The sequence below is a fragment of the Piliocolobus tephrosceles genome, chromosome 5, assembly GCF_002776525.5.
Source record: "Piliocolobus tephrosceles isolate RC106 chromosome 5, ASM277652v3, whole genome shotgun sequence".
Classification (NCBI taxonomy): domain Eukaryota; kingdom Metazoa; phylum Chordata; class Mammalia; order Primates; family Cercopithecidae; genus Piliocolobus; species Piliocolobus tephrosceles.
The window spans coordinates 133,479,174-133,502,753 of NC_045438.1; the positions used below are offsets into that span (position 1 = coordinate 133,479,174).

The following is a 23,580-nucleotide window of genomic DNA, read 5'->3' on the forward strand; positions in this document are numbered from 1 at the left end:
GAAGTTCCTTGCAATCAGGTTTAGTGTACTTGCAAAGTCAGGCACAGTGGCTCACACCTGTAATCCCAGCACTTTGGGAGGCTGAGGCAGGTAGATCACTTGAGGTCAGGATTTCGAGACAAGCCTGGCCAATGTCGTGAAACCCCATCTCTACTAAAAGTACAAAACAATAACAAAAAAATGCCAGATGTGGTGGCACATGCTTGTAATCCCAGCTACTCCAGAGGTTGAGACAGGAGAATCTTCTGAACCTGAAAGGTGGGAGGTTGCAGTGAACCAAGATCAGGCACTGCACTCCAGCCTGGGTGACAGAGTGAGACTTGGTTTCAAAAAATCAGATACCACATAAACTCCAGGAAGGCAGAGACTCTGTTTTTGTTCTGTATAATATAGCCAGAAGCTGGCATATAATAAGAGCTTAATAAACATTTGTTGATTGAGGGCAGAGTGCATTGGCTCCTGCCTGTAATCCTAGCACTTTGGGAAGCTGAGGCAGGAAAACTGCTTGAGCCCAGGAGTTGGAGACCAGCCAAGTTTTGTAGAGACCCTGTCTCTTGTAGAGACCTGAAAAATGAATGAACTTGAATTTGAATTTCAGCTACTCCATAAATTTTTGGCTTTGTGACAACTGAATTATTCACTTCAGAATTTATTCATTCATATATGTATTTGACAAATATTTGTTGCATGCCTCCTAAGAGCCAATCACCATGGCTCTTAGTTCAAGAAGATATGTCCCTGCCCTTGAGGAGCTCAAGCATTTAGTTATGAAGGCTGTTACAAGGATGGGGGAAAGGAAGTCAGTGTGAGGCCTAGAGGGAGCTGCAAATAGCTCCATAAGGCAGAGGCATAGGAGGCCCTCCTGGGACAGATCGCCATGGGCCTCATCTGCCACATATGGTAATGTGAATTTAAATATCAAAACTCTAGGATACCACCAAGGGACTGGAAACTGGGAAGAGTGAAGGACAAATCTGCATTTTAGAAATCCTATCCAGGTGGCAATGGGGAGAGGGGTTGACAAGGAGACCTGGTTACTGCTCTTATCTAGTTGGGATGTGACAAGAGCCAGAATAAGGCAGTAGCCATGACAGACGTGGCCTCAAAAGTGTGGATCTGAGAGTAATCAAGGAAATACAATCAGTTGGACTTGGTGAGACAGGCAAGACGGAGGAGGAGTTAAAGGTTAACAACCAGGTAGAAAACACAAAGGCCTCAGCCATGGCAGTAACCATGGGGATGGAAAAGGAGGGACAGATATGAGAGTAGGAAGGAGAGAGAATCTATTGGATTTGATGAAGGGGTTTGGATGAGGGGCTGAGAGAGAGGACGCGCATCTCCTAAACACCCAGATCTCTGTCTTGGGTAACAAGGTCAGCGAGTCAGAGATTACAGGAAGAAAAGCAAGTCTGAAAGCCTTTGGGAAAGTTACCAAATCTCCCTGAACCTCAATTCATCCATTTGTAAAATGCCAATGATGATTTCCAGCTCTGAGAGTTGTCATGAAAATTAAATCACCTGGAAAACTGTAGTAGACACCCAATAAACACTTTTGGCTGATACTAATAATGGTGCTCGCTCATGTGCCAAACAGTTAATCCTCATATAACCCTATATGGTAAGTATAATCATTATTTGTAGTTTACCAACATGGGAACTGAAACACAGAGATATAAAGAAAATTGACCAAAGTCAATCAGTTAGTAAGTAGCAAGGCCAAGTTCAGAACCCAGGCAGTCTAGCTGCAGGGTCTTTCCTAACCACTTTATTATACTTTACTGCCCTTTGGAACCTATAACTGGGCTTGAGGGAGGAAAGGAGGAAGTGGCAGGAGAGATGGACAGACCTGAGCCAATAGTTCATTCTAAGAGCAGTTTTTATTTAGAAATGTGCTTCCACACCTTGGTGGCCACCTGGGAGCAGGTGGCCCCAGCTTGCTTGTTCACTCTTTCCCAGCCCAGGGATCGGGTCCTTGGGTCTAAAGCACAGGGCAAATTCTCAAGGATCAACACCCCAGACAGTCCCCATGGTCTGGGGCTTGGAGCTGGTATGAAGGGTGAACCAGGTTCCATTCTGGACTGTTTACGGTTGGAGAGCTGGGCCCCTGGCACCAGGACCTCAGCTCCCTCTCCTAGTAAGAGCTGGGATCACCCACAGGCCAGCTGTGGCCAGGTCCTGGTGGATATGACATTGGGAAGAACAAGGGGCTAGGAGAGGCTAATTTTCTGGTGCTGGATCCAGTTTATCTTCCTGAGGGGTGGAAGCCAGGACAGGAGCCTCATCCCCACCGTTGAGGGACTTCTGCTGCTCATTGCTGTTAGGCGAAGGGGTCCTGTTGCCCTGGGATCCCCAGCGGGTCAGGCGCTTTAGGGAAGAGTCACGGCGGGCAAGCAGAGGGGGCTGGAAGCCTGTGAAGGAGCTGCTGGTGACCGGACGCTTATCTGGCAGAGAGAAGGCAGGTAAGTAAGGAGAAAGGCATGCAAAGGCGAGAGGTGAGGGGCTTTGCCTCAGCCCTCGGAGGAGGGGGAGCCTCCTGACTGCCAGTCCTACCTTTGCTGGCCCTGGGAGATCTGGAGGTATCCCTTTCTCCCTCCTTTCTCCCGCCCAGCTCCAGGGAAAGCTCCAGAGTCTATCCCTTCTCACCTCCAGGCTCAATTGGATGCATGAGCCGGTTCATCTGGACATTCCAGTGTTTCACATTGGTGCTGGCCTGGCGCAGTTTTCTCTGGGCAGCCTGTGGGGGCAGGGCCAGTGGGGAGTGATCAGAACCATCATCCATGGCGCCGGGCGCGGTGGCTCAAGCCTGTAATCCCAGCACTTTGGGAGGCCGAGACGGGCGGATCACGAGGTCAGGAGATCGAGACCATCCTGACTAACACGGTGAAACCCCGTCTCTACTAAAAATACAAAAAAATTAGCCGGGCGAGGTGGCCGGCGCCTGTGGTCCCAGCTACTCGGGAGGCTGAGGCAGGAGAATGGCGTGAACCCGGGAGGCGGAGGTTGCAGTGAGCTGAGATCCAGCCACTGCACTCCAGCCTGGGCGACAGAGCAAGACTCCGTCTCAAAAAAAAAAAAATAAAAAATAAAAAGAACCATCATCCATGGCATGGAGTCTTGATCTTTTCAGGTTCACAGGCTGTTTAAAATCTGACCAAGACTACTGATCATCTCCCCAGAGAACCATGTATGCTCATGAAGAGTTATTAATATATACATGAATAGAGTTTGCCTCCAATTTCATGGGACTCATGGACCTCCAAAAGGTAAAATGTAACCATAATAATAGTTTCCAACCAATATCCCTGAAGAACATCGATGCAAAAATCCTCAATAAAATACTGGCAAACCGAATCCAGCAGCACATCAAAAAGCTTATCCGCCATGATCAAGTGGGCTTCATCCCTGGGATGCAAGGCTGGTTCAACATATGCAAATCAATAAACGTAATCCAGCATATAAACAGAACCAAAGACAAAAACCACATGATTAGCTCAATAGATACAGAAAAGGTCTTTGACAAAATTCAACAGCCCTTCATGCTAAAAACTCTCAATAAATTCGGTATTGATGGAACGTATCTCAAAATAATAAGAGCTATTTATGACAAACCCACAGCCAATATCATACTGAATGGGCAAAAACTGGAAGCATTCCCTGTGAAAACTGGCACAAGACAGGGATGCCCTCTCTCACCACTCCTATTCAACACAGTGTTGGAAGTTCTGGCTAGGGCAATCAGGCAAGAGAAAGAAAGAAAGGGTATTCAATTAGGAAAAGAAGAAGTCAAATTGTCCCTGTTTGCAGATGACATGATTGCATATTTAGAAAACCCCATCGTCTCAGCCCAAAATCTCCTTAAGCTGATAAGCATCTTCAGCAAAGTCTCAGGATACAAAGTCAATGTGCAAAAATCACAAGCATTCTTATACACCAATAACAGACAAACAGAGAGCCAAATCATGAATGAACTCCCATTAACAATTGCTTCAAAGAGAATAAAATACCTAGGAATACAACTTACAAGGGATGTGAAGGACCTCTTCAAGAAGAACTACAAACCACTGCTCAGTGAAATAAAAGAGGACACAAACAAATGGAAGAACATACCATGCTCATGGATAGGAAGGATCAACATCGTGAAAATGGCCATACTGCCCAAGGTAATTTATAGATTCAATGCCATCCCCATTAAGCTACCAGTGACTTTCTTCACAGAATTGGAAAAAACTGTTTTAAAGTTCATGTGGAACCAAAAAAGACTCCACATTGTCAAGACAATCCTAAGCCAAAAGAACAAAGCTGGAGGTATCATGCTACCTGACTTCAAACTATACTACAAGGCTACAGTAACCAAAACAGCATGGTACTTGTACCAAAACAGAGCTATAGATCAATGGAACAGAACAGAGCCCTCAGAAATAATACCACACATCTACAGCCATCTGATCTTTGACAAACCTGACAAAAACAAGAAATGGGGAAAGGATTCCCTATTTAATAAATGGTGCTGGGAAAATTGGCTAGCCGTATGTAGAAAGCTGAAACTAGATCCTTTCCTTACTCCTTATATGAAAATTAATTCAAGATGGATTGGAGACTTAAATGTTAGACCTAAAACCATAAAAACCCGAGAAGAAAACCTAGGTAATACCATTCAGGACATAGGCATGGGCAAGGACTTCATGTCTAAAACACCAAAAGCAATGGCAACAAAAGCCAACATTGACAAATGGGATCTAATTAAACTAAAGAGCTTCTGCACAGCAAAAGAAACTACCATCAGAGTGAACAGGCAACCTACAGAATGGGAGAAAATTTTTGCAACCTACTCATCTGACAAAGGGCTAATATTCAGAACCTACAAAGAATTCAAACAAATTTACAAGAAAAAAACAACCCCATCAAAAAGTGGGCAAAGGATATGAACAGACACTTCTCAAAAGAAGACATTCATACAGCCAACAAACACATGAAAAAATGCTCATCATCACTGGTCATCAGAGAAATGCAAATCAAAACACAGTAAGATACCATCTCACACCACTTAGAATGACAACCATTAAAAAGTCAGGAAACAACAAGTGCTGGAGAGGATGTGGAGAAATAGGAACATTTTTACACTGTTGGTGTGACTGTCAACTAGTTCAACCATTGTGGAAAACAGTGTGGCAATTCCTCAAGGATCTAGAACTAGAAATACCATTTGACCGTCATCCCATTACTGGGTATATACCCAAAGGATTATAAATCATGCTGCTATAAAGACACATGCACACATATGTTTATTGCAGCACTATTCACAATAGCAAAGACTTGGAATCAACCCAAATGTCCATCAGTGACAGACTGGATTAAGAAAATGTGGCACATATACACCATGGAATACTATGCAGCCATAAAAAGGGATGAGTTTGTGTCCTTTGTAGGGACATGGATGCAGCTGGAAATCATCATTCTCAGCAAAGTATCACAAGAACAGAAAATCAAACACTGCATGTTCTCACTCATAGGTGGGAATTGAACAATGAGATCACTTGGACACAGGAAGGGGAACATCACACACTGGGGCCTATTGTGGGGAGGGGGAGGGGGGAAGGATAGCATTAGGAGATATATCTAATGTAAAGGATGAGTTAATGGGTGCAGCACACCAACATGGCACATGTATACATATGTAACAAACCTGCACGTTGTGCACATGTACCCTAGAACTTGAAGTATAATAATAAAAAAAATAAGGCCGGGTGCAGTGGCTCAAGCCTGTAATCCCAGCACTTTGGGAGGTCAAGATGGGCAGATCACGAGATCAGGAGATCGAGACCATCCTGGCTAACACGGTGAAACCCCGTCTCTAAAAAAAAAAAACTAGCCGGGCGAGGTGGCGGGCACCTGTAGTCACAGCTACTCGGGAGGCTGAGGCAGGAGAATAGTGTAAACTCGGGAGGCGGAGCTAGCAGTGAGCTGAGATTCGGCCACTGCACTCCAGTCTGGGTGACAAAGTGAGACTCCGTCTCAAAAAAAAAAAAATTTCCATTTATTGAGCAGCTAAGATGTGCTAAGTGTGCTTATTATCTTATTTAACTTCCAGAGCAGAAGTTAACAACAAAAAGGTTCAAAAGAGGTTAAGTGACTTGCCCAGGGATACACTTGAGCTCTAAGCCACTGCACTATACCACCTTTCCAGGACCTAATCCAAGAACCTCTGTTCAACATTTCACGGAGCCATTAGCAGTGGTTGTGAGGTCGGGGGGATCATGGAGGAACTTTCCCTTTCTATGTTACATATTTCTGTGTTTGAATTTATGGAGATTCAGGCTCCAAGGAGTAGAACCAAAGTACAAGGATAGCAAGACAGGGGCTTGGAAGAGTAGAAGGAAAAATTTTTGCCCAGATTAATAGTAATGTGAACAAAGATGGCAGCAAATGTTTCTTCAGCACTTACTACATACTAAATATCATGTATCATTTCATTTAATCTTCATAACAACGCTATTACCAATTTCCTTTCCCAGGCGAGAGACTAACTCCAAGAAGTTTGGGAATTTGTCCAAAGTCGCACAGCTAGCGGCTGCTAGGGCCAGGGTTTGAGGGAAGGCAGCCTGGCTCCAGAGTCTGTGCCCTAATGAGCTTACCCTGCCAGCCTCCACCCCATCCCACTCCAGGCCTCACCTCCACATCCTCGTCAGCCCTCTGCCGGTTCTGCCGCACCTCCTCCAGCTGCTGCTGGGCCTGCTGCAGGGAGCGGCTCTGCTGTGCCATCTCCTGCTGCAGCTCTTCCTTCTCCTGCTGCGCCCGTTCGATGTAGCGCTCCTGCTCCTCCTTCAGCTGCATCAGCTGCTTCAGCTTCTCTTCCTCCTCTTCCAGCAGTCTGCCGGGCGAGTGTGTACTGTGTGGTCCCTAGTGCCAAGGCACCTTGCAGATGCCCGGCAAGCAGGAAAATTGGGGCGGGTTCCAGGGGGGGTGGTGGGAGAATCTGAAGAAGTTCCTCAGGCCTACCTGGTCTGAGCGAGTCGCACAGATTCCTCATCTCGCCGAGCTTTCACCTCTAGTTGCAGGGCCTCCTGCAACCGCTGCTGCATCTCCTCCAGCTCCCTGATGCGCTGCCGCTGCCGGGCAGCCTCCTCCTCCTTCAGCTCCATCTCAGCCTGCATGAAGGCCCGGGCCTGTGGAGTGGGGAGGTGGTGGACCCAGAGCCAGATCAAAAGGGGCACGTGGGGGCAGGGGAGGAGGGGGTGGGCATGTTGCCCTTTTTTCCCCAGGACTCTGCTAAGCTGCCTAGGGGTAAGGGTCTGGGGAATGCCTTCATGTTGGGGTTTCCTGATCTGACCCCTTTCTGAGAGCCTGACTGGAACAGATAATGGTCGGTGAACAGATGCCACGTGGGGGAAACGGGCTCAACGTATTCCCTTTCTAGTACCAACCTTAATCATAATTATATAACATGTAATTAAACAACATTATATAATTAAATAAGATATAAAAATATGGTCATCTCCTTCCTAGCACTAGCTTAATAATTATTATAATATATAATAATATGTTATAATCATGGCTGATACTAGGAAGGAGGTGACTATAACCCAATTATAACAACGAAAAGTGACTGGACAATACAAGTGTTTCCTCATTTAACCCTCACCGTAACTCTGTGAGCAAAGTTCTATTAGCATTAGCATTTTGCCGATAAGGCTCAGTGAAATGAGCTTGCCTGGCATCACGGGGCTCGTAAGAAGCAGAGCTAGGATTGAATCTACATGTTTCTGACTCCAGATCCAGGTTTCTTAAATCCTAAATCGAATTGCCTCTGCACGCTTAGTCCGCCTCCATACACGTCCCGCTTGCCTCTCAAACTGGTTTCACTGTAAACTCAGTTCAAGTCTAGTCCAAACTTGGTCCAATCTAATCCCCAATCACACGGTCTTCAACGGCTCCTTCTGCCCAAGCCCCAACCCACAGCCAAGGTCTCCGAACCAGGCCCCATCCATCCACCGGCTTGGACCTCGCCCCACACCCCTTCCTTAGCCCCAGGCCCTGCCTCCGGCGGAAGCCCCATCCCAAATCTCTCTTTCAAACCCGCGGACTGTGTAAGTTCCACCCCAGTGCGCGCCCCTCAACTCAGTAGCTCCGCCCTCTGCCCAGGCCCCGCCCCTGGCGCTCCGCCCCTGGCCCGCCCCGCAGCCTCCCAGCCCACCGGTCCAGTCTCCAGCGCCGGGAGCCAACCCCACCTGCTCCGCCTCGCGCAATTGGCCCTCGAGCGCCTGCTGCAGCTCGCGGTGCTGGCTGCGGCGCCGCTCCTCCTCCTCCTGCAGCAGCCGCTCCGCCTGCCGCTGCGCCTCCTGCAGCAGCTCCAGCTCCTGCAGCTTCCGCTCCTTCTCCTCTTGCAGTTGCTGCAGCCGCAGCAGCTCCTCCTCCTTGGCCGCCCGGCGCCGCTCCCGCTGCTCCCGCTGCTCGCGCCGTTTCTGCTTCAGGTCCTTATGCAGGGACTTCTTCCCCTCGGCCTGCAGCCGGATCGCCATCTGGATGGCTGCCGAGGAGCGGGAGCGGGTCAGTCGGATCCTCGCACACGGCCCGAAAGGGGCCTTAGAAGTTTCCCAAGTCCACTCTCCAACCTCCCGCTGGACAAAGTATTAGCACCCCCTTTTCACAGATGAGGCGCCTAAGGACCAGCCAGACCCAAGCCACCTAGCGAGCACTCACCAGCTGTCCACTCCTGGCGCTGGCGCGTGTCTGAGGCGCTCATCTCATACGTGCGGGTGGCTGTCTTCACACAGAACATGCAGCGCTTTCCGTCGCGGTCTGGCAGCACCTGGGACAGGGTAGGTGGCCGCAGCCAGGCTAGCCTCACTGGGTCAGGGCCACACCTGCCCCAAGGATGCTCCAGCTCAAGCCCGTAGCCCTCCTGGCTATCTTCCCTGGGGACCGCACTCTGCCAGGAGCCTGCATGGCTTGCATCATAAGTTATGGGGGACTTATGTCCCCACAACTCTGTAGCCTTTGCTCTTTGAAGGCTAGGTGGGTGCGTTTTCATCTTGTTATTATTTCACGGGGCCCAGTACATAGTCGCCACTCAGTGTTTATGCAGATCACGCCTGAACCCTGCCAGTAACAGGGTCCTCACTATCCATGACAACGCACTTCGACATAGCCCTGCTTGTTAAGAGTTAATTCATTCATTCCGCAGATATTTTTGGAGTGCCTACTGAGTGCCACTCACTGCTCGAGGGGTTTGGGATACTAAGGTGTGCCTAACAGACCAAATCTCTGCCTCCATTAAGCTTACATTCTGTGGAAAATAATAGCTACCACATTCTAGAGTCTGTACTAACGTTTTATATGCATCATTATCTTCACTCCACCTATACAGCCTTGCCAGGCAGGCATTATTAGCTCCACTTTACAGAGGAAGAAACTGAGGCACTAAGAGCTCCAGGATTGTCCACCTCACACTGTTAGTCTGTTAGTGATGAGGCTGGGACTTCTGCATAGATCCGCATTCCTTTATACAGTAACACCTTATGTGACAAAATTAGACGGATCCTAGGATGGCTATAATTTTTTTAAATGAAAAATAACTGTTGGTAAGGAAATGGAGAAATTGGGATCCTCACACACCGTTAGGGATATTATCCAGCCTTAAAAAAGAATGAAATTCTGATATATTTGACAACATAGATGAAGCCTGAAAACATTTCTAAGTGAAAGAAACCAGACACAAAGGGACAAATATGGTATGATTCTATTTATGTAAGATACCTAGAAAAGGCAAAATCATGGAGACAGAAAGCAGAATAGCGGTTACTAGGAGCTGGGGTCAGGGCGTATGAGGAGTTATTGGTTGGTGGGTACAGAGTTTCTGTTTGGGGTGATGAAAAAGTTTTGGAAATAGATAGTGGTGATGGTTGTACAATATTGTGAGTGTAGATTATTCCCCATGATCAGATGGGATTCATCACAGGGATGCAAGGATGGTTCAACATGCACAAGTCAATATGCATGACACATCATAGTAACAGAACCGAGAGCAAAAACCATATGATCATTTCAATAGACCCTGAAAAAGCTTTCTAAAAAAATTCAACATTGTGTTATGATAAAAGCCCTAAAAAAATTGGGTATAGAAGGAACATACCTTAAAATAATAAAAGCTATCTATGACAAACTCACAGCTAACATTGTAATAAATGGAGAAAAATTGAAAGCCTTTCCTCTAAGATCTGGAAAAAGACAAGGAGGCCCACTTTTACCACTTTTATTCAACGTAATATTGGGAGTTCTGGCCAGAGCAATTAAGCAAGACAAGGATATGAACGGCATCCAAACTGGAAATGAAGAAGTCACATTAGCCTTGTTTGCAGATGGCATGGTCTTATACTTAGAAAAATCTAAAGACTTCATGGGGCGTGGTGGCTTATACTTGTAATCCTAACACTTTGAGAAGCTGAAGTGGTTGAACTGCTTGAGGCCAGGAGTTTGAGACAAGCCTTGGTAATACAATGAGATCCTGTCTCTCTCTTAAAAAAAAAAAAAGGCCGGGCGGAGTGGCTTATACCTGTAATCCCAGCACTTTGGGAGGCTGAGGTGGGTGGATCATCTGAGATCAGGAGTTTGAGACCAGCCTGGCCAACATGGTGAAACGTCTCTACTAAAAATACAAAAAAAAAAAAAATTAGCCAGGTGTGGTGGCGGGTGCCTGTAGTCCCAGCTAACATGGGAGGCTGAGGCAGGAGAATCACTTGAACATGGGAGGTTGCAGTGAGCCAAGATCAGGCCATTGCACTCCAACTCCAACCTGGGCGATAAAAGCGAGACTCTGCCTCCTCAAAAAAGAAAAAGGACTCCAACAAAAAACTGTTAGAATTGATGAATGAATTCAGTAAAGCTGCAGGATAATTCAACATACAAAACTAGCCGGGCGAGGTGGCGGGCGCCTGTAGTCCCAGCTACTCAGGAGGCTGAGGCAGGAGAATGGCGTAAACCTGGGAGGCGAAGCTTGCAGTGAGCTAAGATCTGGTCACTGCACTCCAGCCTGGGTGACAGAGTGAGACTCCGTCTCAAAAAAAAAAAAAAAACCTCAGTAGCATTTGTATACACTAACAGCAAACAATCTGAAAAAGAAGTAAAGCACAATCTCATTTCCAATAGCTACAAAGAATGTAAAATACCTAAGAATCAATGTAACCAAAGTGAAAGATCTATAGAAGAAAAACTATAAAACTGATGAAATAAATTGAAGAGGATACAGAAAAATGGAAAGATATCCCATGCTCATGTATTGGAAGAATTAATATTGTTAAAATAACACTATTAACCAAAGCAATTTATAGATTTGGTGCAATCTCGATCAAAATAGCAAAGGCAATCTTCATAGATATAGAAAAAAAATCCTAAAATTTATATGGAACTACAAAAGGCCTCAAATAGCCAAAGTAATCGTGAGTAAAAAGAACAAAGCTGGAGGCATCACACTTCCTGATTTCAAAATACACTACAAACTGGCCACAGTGGTGCACACCTGTAGCCCCAGCTATTCAGGAGGCTGAAGCAGGAGGATCCCATGAGCCCAAGGAGATTAGGCTGCAGTGACCTATGGTCACACCACTGCACTCCGGCCTGGACACCAGAGCAAGACTCTGTCTCTAAAATAAAACAAAATACCAAAATGTAATACAAAGCTATAGTAACCAAATCAGCATAGCACTGGCATAAAAAGAGACACAAAGACCAATGGAACAGAATGGATCACCTAGATATAAATCCACGCATTTACAGAGAACTCATTTTTGACAAAGGCGCCAAGAACACACAATGGGGAAAGAACATTCCTTTCAATAAATGGTTCTGGAAAAACTAAACAACAATATGCAGATGAATGAAACTAGACCCCTATCTCTCACTATATAAAAAAATCCAATAAAAATGAATTAAATATTTAAACATAAGACCTGAAACTATGAAACTACTAGAAGAAAACATTGGATAAATATTCCAGGACATTGGTCTGGGCCAAGATTTTTTGTGGAAGACCTCAAAAGCACAGGCACCCAAATCAAAAATAGAAAAATGGGATTACATCAAGCTAAAAAGCTTCAGGACAGCCAAGGAAACAATCAACAAAGTGAACAGGCAGCCCACAGAATAGGAGAAAATATTTGTAAACTATCAATCTGACAAGGGATTAATAACTAGAATATATAAGGAGCTCAAACAACTCTATAGCAAAAACCAAATAATCCAATTTAAAAATGGGCAAAAGATCTGAATAGATATTTCTCAAAAGAAGACACACAAATGGCCAACAGAGATATGAAAAAATGCTCATGTCACTAATTATCAGAGAAAAGCAAATCAAAACTAAATGAGATATCATTTCACCCCCAGTTAAAATAGCTTTTTATAAAAAAAAGAGAACATCTTTTTTTTTTGGAGATGGAGTTTCACTCTTGTCGCCCAGGCTGAAGTGCAATGATGCAATCTCGACTCACTGCCACCTCCACCTCCCAGGTTCAAGTCATTCTCCTGCCTCAGCCTCCCGAGTAGCTGGGATCACAGGTGCCCACCACCACGCCCAGCTGATTTTTGTATTTTTAGTAGAGATGGGGTTTCACCATGTTGGCCAGGCTGGTCTCAAACTCCTGACCTCAGGTGATCCACCTGCCTCAGCCTCCCAAAGTGCTGGGACTACAGGCACGAGCCACTGTGCCTGGTCAAGAATATCTTTTCCATAAAAAAACGCTGGAGAAGATGTGGAGAAAAGGGAACCCCGATACACTGTTAGTGGGAACGTAAATTAGTACAGCCACTATGGAAAACTGTATGAAGGTTCCTCAAAAAACTAAAAATAGAACTATCATATGATCTAGAAGTTCCACTGCTGGGTATATATCTAAAAGAAAGTAAATCAATATATTGAAGAATATCTGCCTTCCCATGTTTACTGCAGAGCTATTCATAATGGCCAAAATACGAAATCAACCTGTGTCCATAAATGGATAAATAGATTAAGAAAATGTGATATATATAAAGGAATATTATTTGGCCATAAAAAGAATGAAATCCTGTCATTTGCAGCAACATAGATGGCACCATAGGTCATTTTGTTAAGTGAAATAAGCCAAGCACAGAAAAACAACTATCGCATGTTCTTATTTATATGTGGGAGCTAAAAAAGTGGATCACCATGAAGACAGAGAGTATATTAGTGGTTACCAGAGGCCAGGAAGTGTCGGGGGAGGATAAAGAGAGGTTGATGAATGGGTATAAACATACAGTTTGATAGGAGAAATAAGACCTAGATTTCGATAGATCAGTAGGGTGGCTACAGTTTACAATAATCTATTGTATATTTCAAAATAGAAGATAATAATTTGAATGTTTCTAGCATAAAGAAATATTTAAGGTAAGGCTGGGAGCGGTGGCTCAAGCCTGTAATCCCAGCACTTTGGGAGGCTGAGACGGGCGGATCACGAGGTCAGGAGATCGAGACCATCCTGGCTAACACGGTGAAACCCCATCTCTACTAAAAAAATACAAAAAATTAGCCAGGCATGGTGGCGGGCGCCTGTAGTCCCAGCTACTCCAGAGGCTGAGCCAGAAGAATGGCGTGAACCTGGGAGGAGGAGCTTGCAGCGAGCCGAGATCGCGCCACTGCACTCCAGCCTGGGCGACAGAGCAAGACTCCTTCTCAAAAAAAAAAAAAAAAAAAAAAAAAGAAATATTTAAGGTAAAGGATACCCAATGACATGATTTGATCTTTACAAAATATGTGAATGTATTAAATTATCACATGTACCCTGAAAATATGTACATCTGTTGTATATCAAAATAATTTTTTAATTTCATGAATGTATTTAATGCCACTGAATTGTATACTTAAAATAGTTAAAATGGCAAGTTTCATGTCACACACACACATATATACATATATTATTTAAAATAGTAAAGAGGCTTGTGTTTTAAGCCTCTTAAATAGTAATGAACACAAGGGAGGAAACAGAAGGGGAAGACAGAGCAGAGGGGTGTGGAAGGAGAATAGGGAAGTATAGAGTTGCTAAAGAGAATGGAATATGGGTGAAGAAGAAAAACCTTTAAAAGGGATTTTTTAGAAAGATTTGCTGTGTAGTATAGATATAAGCCACTTCCTCTGAGATCTTGAGCAAATTCCATATTATTCACCAATTACTTTGGTGTTTGAGTTGCAGTTTTAGTTTTAAGTGCTGACATGGATGAGAATGGCCTTGAGGCATCCAGATATATTTGGGTCACACTAATCTAAGCAGAATTTGTGTCACCGTGGCTTTTCTCCATTTGCCCCTCTCCTGACCCCCTTGTCTTCTCATGCCCCTGAGGACACTCTGGGCCCTGAGGTATCCTCCACCCCCATCCTGCCCCTCACCTCCACGCAGCAGTGTGCATCCAGCGGGATAATGCCTCTTTTCTCTTTGCACTCTTCACTCCCAAAGTAGCAGAGGCAGCTGGGCTGCAGCTGGAACCAGCGTTCGGTCCAGTTCCTTCTCAGGTGCCCTCGCTTCCACAGGTAGCCCTGCCAGCCGGAGTTACGTCAGAGGCTTCCCAGGCCCCCCTTCGCCCTGCACCTTGTGCGCCTCCCCTAGTTCCCAGTTTGGCTGACCTGCTTCAGGACATCTTGGATGAGCTCCTGGTAGACCTCATGGATGGCCATGCTGAGGGTGTCCCGGCCCACGCCCCGCAGGCAGCGGCCTGAGTTGAAGAGCTCCAGGAACTGCCAGACGCTGAGCCCCCCGGTGGTCTGGGCCACCTGGGCCTCCTGGGCCAGAAGCTCCTCCAGTTCGCCCAAGCTCACCTCCAAGCTCATGCTGCTGAGTACCTTTTTCAGCAGGTATTCCACCTGGAGCAGGAGAAGGAAGGCCTGGTAGTTGCAGCAGGTGGTGTTGCCAGCACCAACACCAGGGAGTACTCTATCTGGCTCCCCGAGCTTGAGCAGAGGGAAACAGGGGACAGACTGTTGAGGGGGCCAGAGGACCGAATGCTATGGAGACCAGGGAAAAGACCTGGGAGAGGATCCTGGAGCCCCAACCCCAACTCCAAATTTCTCTCCCCCTCCACAACCTCCAGTCCCACTCCTTCCTATCTTAAGGGCAAGGTGAAGGGGACCTGAGATCTGGGGTCCAGAGAGAGGCAATAAATCACAGAAAGTGTCAAGGGAGTGCAAAGGCCCTCTCATCCAATCACTCATTTTGCAGATGACAAAACCAAAGCCTAAACGGGGAAGTGACTGGCTCTAAGTCACACAGCAAAGTGGGGGCAGCCAGAACCTGATTCTGATCTCCTGAATCCTATTCAGGTCCTTATTGCAAGCCCCAATCCCCAACCCTGGGGATCCTTCCCTTGTGGGAGGGGAAGGGGATTTGAGGTAGGGGTAGGTGGTGGGGAGTGGGGAGTGGAGGTAAGCTGGGCAGGGACAGGAAACCTGTTACAGAGGAACCGGAAGTGGTGGCTGGGGTACATCCTGCTGCAGTTGTTAACTCTGTATGTTGATCACAGAAGCAAGCAACCACCTGGCCTCCGAGAGGCCACCTTGCCATGACTGGCAGGGGTCTAACAAGGGCAGCCAGCCAAGTGTCCGTGCAGATGGACACATGTCCCTCACCTGCCCCAGCAGCTTTTTAAAAAGGGACATTCTGTTTAGGACTTTCTGGGGGCTCCTGGGTCTTGTTTGGGCATTTAGTAGAGGGCACTGGTTCAGGGCTCAGGTGCTTCCCTTCATCACCCTTCCCACAAACGAAGCCAGAACAAATGTGAGTGGAGCTTGACATGCTAGGGCTTCTTGTAGGTACAGAGGTCCCTTCTCCTGTAAACCCCATTCTAGAGACCTAAAGTCACCCTGGCATCTCCACAGCCACCAAAAGGACTAAAAGGTCACAAGGCCAAATGGGCAGGGGAGGGAGATGAGGATAAGAGGGAGCATGCAGGTGGATGGGAAAATGCCTTCCCTGGCTTCACCCAGGAGTGAGGAGGTAGGGACCAGGTTCCTGGCCTTTTCTCCCAGGATGCCCTCTCCTCCCAGGATGCCCTCTCCCTGGGTCTTTTAGCTGAATCTGTCCTGGCTTTCCAGAAGAAAGGCAGAAAGGGAAAATCTGGATCCTGTCTCAGAAAAGTCTCCCTTTGCCTTGTAAAGCATCCTTTCTGTCCTGGAAGAAGTGGCAAAAGGTAAAGGGGAAAAAAAAGCACCTTTCCTAGATTGCCAGTAATGCTCAGTAATGTACCTGGCATTTAGACCTCTGTGTAAACAGAATGTGCAGATCATTTTCCTACAGTGAGGACCAGCAGAACCCTCATGAAAGTGTAATTTCAGTTTTCCTGGAAGAAGGCACAATTACTCTGACACAGGCAGTTCCAGGCATCTGGAGACAGCTGGGTGAGGACAGATACCAGCATGGGAAGACGGTGAAGAAAGAAAGGGATGTGGGAGGTACCAAAGGTGGTTTGGTCTCATTCATGGTTTTGCTTAGGTCTGGTCCCAAGTGATTCAGTCCCTGGGGCTGCCATCACCCTCACCTCATCAGGAACCATGATCAGAGGGTACTTGTCCTCAGACAGGAAGTTGAAGAGGCACCAGAGGCGGAAGGCATCCTGATTGGAGAGCATACTGTTCCCGTTGCTATCTGCCCGATAGTTCTTCTTGGCCGTCAGGGTCCAGCACAGCTCATCAAAGTGCTCTTTAACAAAAGCCCCCTCCTCCACCTGCCACCAGGGCTGCAAATCAGCTGGCTGCATATCCCTGCTCTACCATGACACTAGGCTCCAGCTGGGTTTCTTGGGTTCATCTATGCCCCTGCTCCCCACCTGGCCAAGTCCAGGGCCCTAACTCAAGGGATCCCTGAGCTGATTACCAAGTAACTAGCTGCTTCCCACCACTCCACCCCCCACAACACACCCACACCCCCCACCCCTCCTGACAACAGAGTAACTCTAGTCTTTCAGCCCAGAGGAGAAAGGAAGAGAAACCCAGCAGGAAGCTAAGAGCCAAGAACTTGGAAAGACAGTGACAGATTGGAGGAGTTGGGGGGTTCAGGGGGACAGTCTGGGAAGGGTGGAGAACCCTTTATAAAGGTTATAGCTGGAAGCGGGAGGAGGGCCAGGCAGGTATTCAGTGAACCTTTTGTAGAGGTTATAGCTGGAAGCTGGAGGAGGGCCGGGCAGGTGTTCGGTGGAAGGCTATGGGTAGGGTGTGGCCCACCTCATTAGAGATAAGAGACACCGAAGGTGAGTTGAGGGGAACAGGAAGGGGGCAGGTGGCTGGGATGTGAGGGATGTGATGGGACAGCAGGCATGGACAGAGCAGGCAGAAGTAGGAGTTTATGGCAGGGGCAAAGAGTTGGAGTGGCAAGGTATTGGGCTGCTGGCCAGGCTGGAGAAGTGGGGAGAGGTTACAGATGCCCCCTACAAGCTGGGCCCCACCTTGTCCAGGATGTACTTGTTGAGGTAGGGCATGTATCCCTGGCTGGACACAGGGCCGTCGTCATCATCTCGGAAGTGTTCCTCCAGGGCCACGGGGTCATGGGGGATGTGCAGGACCGTGTACAGGTTGTGGGACAGCACCTGAGATAGAGTAGTGGCAGTGTGTCTTTCTGCACCCCAACCAAAACTGGGCCAGAGGACTGCTCCTCACCTCTCTGCTTGTCCCCACCCCATCCTGGCTGAGTTCTCTACACACATGGTTCAGCTCAGTAATAACTAAAACTTAAAATACTATGTGCCAAGCACTGGGCTAAAGCACTTTACGTATCATCTGCTTAACCACCATAAAAACTACTCATGGCCGGGCGCGGTGGCTCAAGCCTGTAATCCCAGCACTTTGGGAGGCCGAGACGGGTGGATCACGAGGTCAGGAGATCGAGACCATCCTGGCTAACACGGTGAAACCCCGTCTCTACTAAAAAATACAAAAATTAGCCGGGCGAGATGGCGGGCGCCTGTAGTCCCAGCTACTTGGGAGGCTGAGGCAGGAGAATGGCGTGAACCCGGGAGGCGGAGCCTGCAGTGAGCCGAGAGCGCGCCACTGCACTCCAGCCTGGGCGACAGATCGAGACTCCGTCTCAAAAAAAAAAAAAAAAAAAAACTACTCACATCCCCATTTTACAGATGAAAACTCCTGAGATATTTCTCACCCAAGGTCACAGCTGGCAGAACTGGAATTCAAACCCATGCAGTTATACTCTTAGCCACTTCATTAGGTATTGGTGTCCTCTTTCTACAGACAGGGAGACTGAGGCTCAAGGGATTCAGTACCTTGCCAAAAGACCCACAGTGAACACCACCTTGGAGTTCAAATCCAGCTCTGTCAGATTCCAAAGCCCAAGTGCTTCCCACAATGCTGGACAGTTTGCAGGGTTTGCAGGGACTTAGTCTGCCACCCCAGGGCAGAAGCTGCCAATTTATCATGGTTTCCATCAAAGACTCAGTGTTCTGGCTGCAGTGTGCCTACCACCTAAGTGTGTCTGCTCTGGGAGAAGAGAGGGCTCAAAGAAGGGTCATGAAAAATGGTCTGTGATGTGGAGAGGGCAAGGCTTAGAAGGGATAGTGGTCATAATGGTGTGCAGGGGAAATTTGGGTTTGTTGAACAAATCCATGATATTAGAATAAAGGGGCTGAAATCTGAAATCTGGTGAAGATAAAATCGCCTTGGGGGTTATTCTATTATACCTCTTGTCACAGGCAGTGTGAATGATTAAAAAGTCACTAGTCACTATTGCACACTCACAATATGCCAGTCACTGTAGGAGGTAGTTTTTTTAATTAAAATTTTTATTTTGTTTTATTATTATTATTTTTTGAGACGGAGTCTCACTCTGTCACCCAGGCTGGAGTGCAATGGCATGATCTCGGCTCACTACAACTGCCACCTCCTGGGTTCAAGCGATCCCCTTGCCTCAGCCTCCTGAATAGCTGGGATTACAAGCACCCACCACCACACTCAGCTAATTTTTGTATTTTTAGTAGAGACAGGGTTTCACCATGTTGGCCAGGCTGGCCTCAAACTCCTGACCTCAAGCGATCCGCCCACCTCAGCCTCCCAAAGTGCTGGGATTACAGGCCTGAGCCACCATGCCCCGCCAAAACTTTTTTTTTTTTTTTTTTGGTAGAGACAGAGGTCTGGATATGTTGCCCAGGCTGGCCTTGAACTGCTGGCCTCAAGTGATCCTCACACCTGCACCAAAGTGCTGGGATTACAGGCATGAGCCACTACACCCAGTCAAAGCACTTTTTATACCCCATTTCTCGTCTTCACAATCACCTATATACACAAATATCATTAAGCCTGTTTTTCAGGTGAAGATACAGAGGTTTGGAAATTTTAACAGTAAATGGCAGAGCTGAGGTTGAAACTAAATGTGCCTGGTTCACAGGCTGCCTTCCTACTAGAATATTGATGTCAAGTCTCCCTCCTCCATTGGATTGTGAACTCTGGAGACAAGGTCTCTGCTCATCTTTATGTCCCTCAGCATCTATGTCCTCTTCTGTACATCAAGTGCAACCAATACATGCTGTATTGAAGGACTTCTTCCACTACCAGCAGTTCCCCTTGGAATCAGTTCCTTGGAGGCAGGAACTGGCACTGTCTCAGAGATGGTGTGTATGCCAAGCCTTCATTTTATTCTCTTTTCAGAGAGGAGGAGGAGAAAGTAGAGGAGGAGGAGAAAGTATTGAGACTTTGCCTCAGTGTTTTCCTGGGGCTCAGTTTTCCTTGGCAAACTGGGAAGTGGGAGATCCCAGGAAGGGAACATTTCCTTTTTTCACCTCATTTCCCTCTGGGCAGCGATCCCTGGAGTTTTTGGTTATGTGAACCAATAAATCCCCTCTCCCTTAAGCCATGTGAGTTTTTATCACTAATTCCAGGAAAGTCGTCTTAACACATCTGTGGTCATAGGATACCAATCCCTACTCTAAGGGGTGCCACTGGCTCAATGCCTAGTACTTAAAACCCAGGGTGACCACCTTAAGAGAATAATGCCAACATACACTGACCACTTCTGAAGTGACAAGTGTTCAAGTTTTATATATTCTCATCTGCTGTCTCTTGGCCTCTTTTCAAACTACCCATGTCCTTATCTTTTTTTTTTTGAGACGGAGTCTCAATCTGCCGCCCAGGCTAGAGTACAGTGGCGCGGTCTTGGCTCACTGCAACCTCCAACTCCCAGGTTCATGTGATTCTCCTGTCCCAGCCTCCTGAGTAGCTGGGATTATGGACACGTGCCACCATGCTCGGCTAATTTTTGTATTTTTAGTAGAGATGGGATTTCGCTATGTTGGCCAGGCTGGTCTCAAACTCCTGACCTCAGGAGATCTGCCTGCCTCAGCCTCCCAAAGTGCTGGGATTACAGGGCATGAGTCACTGTGCCCAGCCACCCCAGAATTTCTAATCATCCAACCTACAGACACCCATGGGAGATATACATTACAAGAATGCTCATTAAGCATTGTTTATAATATGAAAAACTGGAGACAAACTGAGGCTCCTTCAGTAAGAAGCAGGTATACTATGTCAGGAACCACTGTGTGTAGTTGGAAAGATTTCACTTTTCCCACTTGTGTGCTCGTGGGCAAATGTTTAATTCTCCAACACCTTAGTCTCCTCCTCTGTGAGGGTAATGATAGGGTCTGCTCTAAAGGCTGTTTTGAGTGAAGAGTACCTGGTGCATAGTGCCCTGCTTAATAAAAGTTGTGGGTGATCTTTATTATGTTTGTATGAACAGACATTGAAAGATACGCATACTACACTGGCATGCAGAAAAAGCAAGCTACAGAATGAAATGTTTGTCAAATACATATGCAAAGATTAGGTCGAATTATATGAAACTAGTATTTTAGTAGGTCAAAACAATCAACTGTCAGAAATTTCATACAGTTCAACCTGTTTATTTGTATACAGAAAGAATCTAGAAGATTCGCATACTGTTAACAGTGATCACCCCTCCAGAGTGAGGAGAGGAATTTTCATCTTTTTTTTTTTAAGACGGAGTTTCGCTCTTGTTGCCCAGGCTGGAGTGCAATGGCATGATCTCGGCTCACCACAACCTCCACCTCTTGGGTTCAGGCGATTCTCCAGCCTCAGGCCCTTGAGGAGCTGAGATACAGGCACCCACCACCATGCCCGGCTAATTTTTGTAGTTTTAGTAGAGACGGGGTTTCGCCATGTTGGTCAGGCTGGTCTCAAACTCCTAACCTCAAGTGTTCCGCCCACCTTGGCCTACCAAAGTGCTGGGGTTACAGGCATGAGCCACTGTACCCGGCCAACATTATATTCTTCTTTACTTCAAAAACTTTTGGGGCCAGGTGTGGTGGCTCAAGCCTGTAATCCCAGCACTTTGGGAGTTCGAGGCAGGTGGCTTACCTGAGGTCACCCACCTGCCCAACATGTTGAAACCCCGTCTCCACTAAAAATGCAAAACATTAGCCGGGCATTGTGGCAGGCGCCTGTAATCCCAGCTATTTGGGAGGCTGAGGCAGGAGAATCCCTTGAACCTGGGAGGTGGAGGTTGCAGTGAGCCAAGATCGTGCCATTGGATCCCAGCCTGGGCAACAAGAGTGAAATTCCATCTCAAAATTAAAAAAAAAAAAAAAAAAAAATTGGCCAGGCGTGGTGGCTCACACCTGTAATCCCAGCACTTTGGGAGGCCCAGGTGGGCGGATCACTTGAGGTCAGGAGTTCGAGAACAGCCTAGCCAGCATGGTGAAACCCCGTCTTTACTAAAAACACAAAAATTAGCCGGGTGTGATGGCAGGCAGCTGTAATCCCAGTTACAGGGAGACTGAGGCAGAAGAATTGCTTGAACCTGGGAGGTGGAGTCAGGAAGGATAGTGCCACTGCACTCCAGCCTGGGCGGCAGAGTGAGACTCTGTCACATACACACAGACACAACCCCCACAAAAAAAATTTACCACTAACATGTTTTAATTTTACAATAAATTTATTTTTTTTTTGTTTATTTATTTAGAGATGGGGTCTCACTCTGTTGTCTAAGCTGGGGTGCAGTGTCACGATTTCTGCTCATTGCAGCTTCTGCCTCCCAGGCTCAAGCGATCCCCCCACTTCAACCTCCCGAGAAACTGGGACTACAGGCGTGCGTCACCATGCTCAGCTAAGTTAAAAAAATTTTTTTGTAATACCAAAATTAGCCGGGTGTGGTGGCACACTCCTGTAGTCCCAGCTACTCAGGAGGCTGAGGTGGGAGGATTGCTTGAGCCCAGGAAGTCATGGCTGGGGTGAGCCAAGATCGTGCCACTGCGCTCCAGCCTGAGTGACAGATCCATATTCTCTCTGGGAAAAAAAAAATTTTTTTTCTTTTTTTTATAGGGATGAGTTCCCATTATATTGCCCAGGCCGTGGTGGCTCATACCTGTAATCCCAACACTTTAGGAGGCTGAGGCAGGCAGAAGAAGCCCTCCTGGGTTCAAGCGATCCTCCTGCCTCAGCTTCCTAAAGTGTTGGGATTACAGGTATGAGCCACCACAGCCCAGCCCTGAATTTCTTCTTTAACATTATATTCTTCTGTGTGTTTTCTTTTTTTAAATCAGGAGTATATATTGTCTTTAGGATAAAATTTAAAACAATAGGGATGAAAAAGGGTGCCATTAACCAGAGATATTAATTTGTCCTATTAAGTTGCTCTATAATAATATTCTTTTGCTGTTCACTGTTTGTGTAAGCATTTCTGGGTGTTCTACATTCCTTGAGGGCAGCAATGAGTCTAATCTCAACCTTGACTCCAAAGGTAGTATAATGTCCCCCATTCACTGAATTTTTCTGACTCCTAAAGTCTAACTTGAATGTTCCAGTGGTTTCCCATAATTTTCAGAGTAAAAGTTCGAGTCCTTCCACAGGCCTCCAGGCCCCATGTGACCTGGCCTGCTGCACCTTCTCTGACCTCATCCCTCTTGTTTACTTGCCTCTAGCCACTCTGCCTCCTTAATGTTCCTCCAGCACGTCAGGCATATTCTTGCCCAAGGACGTTTGCACTTACAGTTCCTGCAGCCTGGAATATTTCTCTCCGGGTCACTGCATGGCTCAAACCCTTTCCTCCTCCCTGTTTTTACTTAGATGTCACCTTCTCAGGGAATGTGTATTCCCTGACCAGGTGGATGGAATATCCTGATCACCTTTTTTTTTTTTTGAGATGGAGTCTCGCTCTGTCGCCCAGGCTGGAGTGCAGTGGCCGGATCTCAGCTCACTGCAAGCTCCGCCTCCCGGGTTTACGCCATTCTCCTGCCTCAGCCTCCCAAGTAGCTGGGACTACAGGCGCCCGCCACCTCGCCCGGCTAGTTTTTTGTATTTTTTTAGGAGAGACGGGGTTTCACTGTGTTAGCCAGGATGGTCTCGATCTCCTTACCTCGTGATCTGCCCGTCTCGGCCTCCCAAAGTGCTGGGATTACAGTGATCACCTTACTTTTTGAGACTGAGTCTCGCTCTGTTGCCCAGGCTGGAGTATAGTGGCACAAACACAACTCACTGCAGTCTCAAACCCCCTGGACTCAGGTGATCTTCCCACCTCAGACTCCTGAGCAGCTGGAACTGTAGGCGCGCGCCATCACACCTGGCTAATT

At 47.0% G+C, this 23,580-nt stretch overlaps 1 protein-coding gene across 2 annotated transcripts in view; it reads right to left on the bottom strand.

The window, feature by feature from the left end:
• Positions 1-1,858: 1,858 nt before the first annotated feature.
• DEF6 (DEF6 guanine nucleotide exchange factor) overlaps positions 1,859-23,580 on the bottom strand; it is a 28,168-nt gene continuing 6,446 nt past the window's right edge. Inside the window, exons 2-11 of one of the 2 annotated variants that reach the window (XM_023212593.2) lie at positions 17,437-17,577; positions 16,534-16,719; positions 14,627-14,863; positions 14,393-14,539; positions 8,698-8,806; positions 8,226-8,524; positions 6,997-7,163; positions 6,670-6,868; positions 2,644-2,734; positions 1,859-2,441 (exon numbers count right to left, since the gene is read on the bottom strand). In XM_023212593.2, coding sequence (XP_023068361.2) covers positions 2,218-2,441; positions 2,644-2,734; positions 6,670-6,868; positions 6,997-7,163; positions 8,226-8,524; positions 8,698-8,806; positions 14,393-14,539; positions 14,627-14,863; positions 16,534-16,719; positions 17,437-17,577 — 1,800 coding nt within the window. In that variant the 3' untranslated portion in view covers positions 1,859-2,217. The remainder of the gene's footprint in view (positions 2,442-2,643; positions 2,735-6,669; positions 6,869-6,996; positions 7,164-8,225; positions 8,525-8,697; positions 8,807-14,392; positions 14,540-14,626; positions 14,864-16,533; positions 16,720-17,436; positions 17,578-23,580) is intronic. The other variant, XM_023212594.2, reaches the window with a different exon arrangement.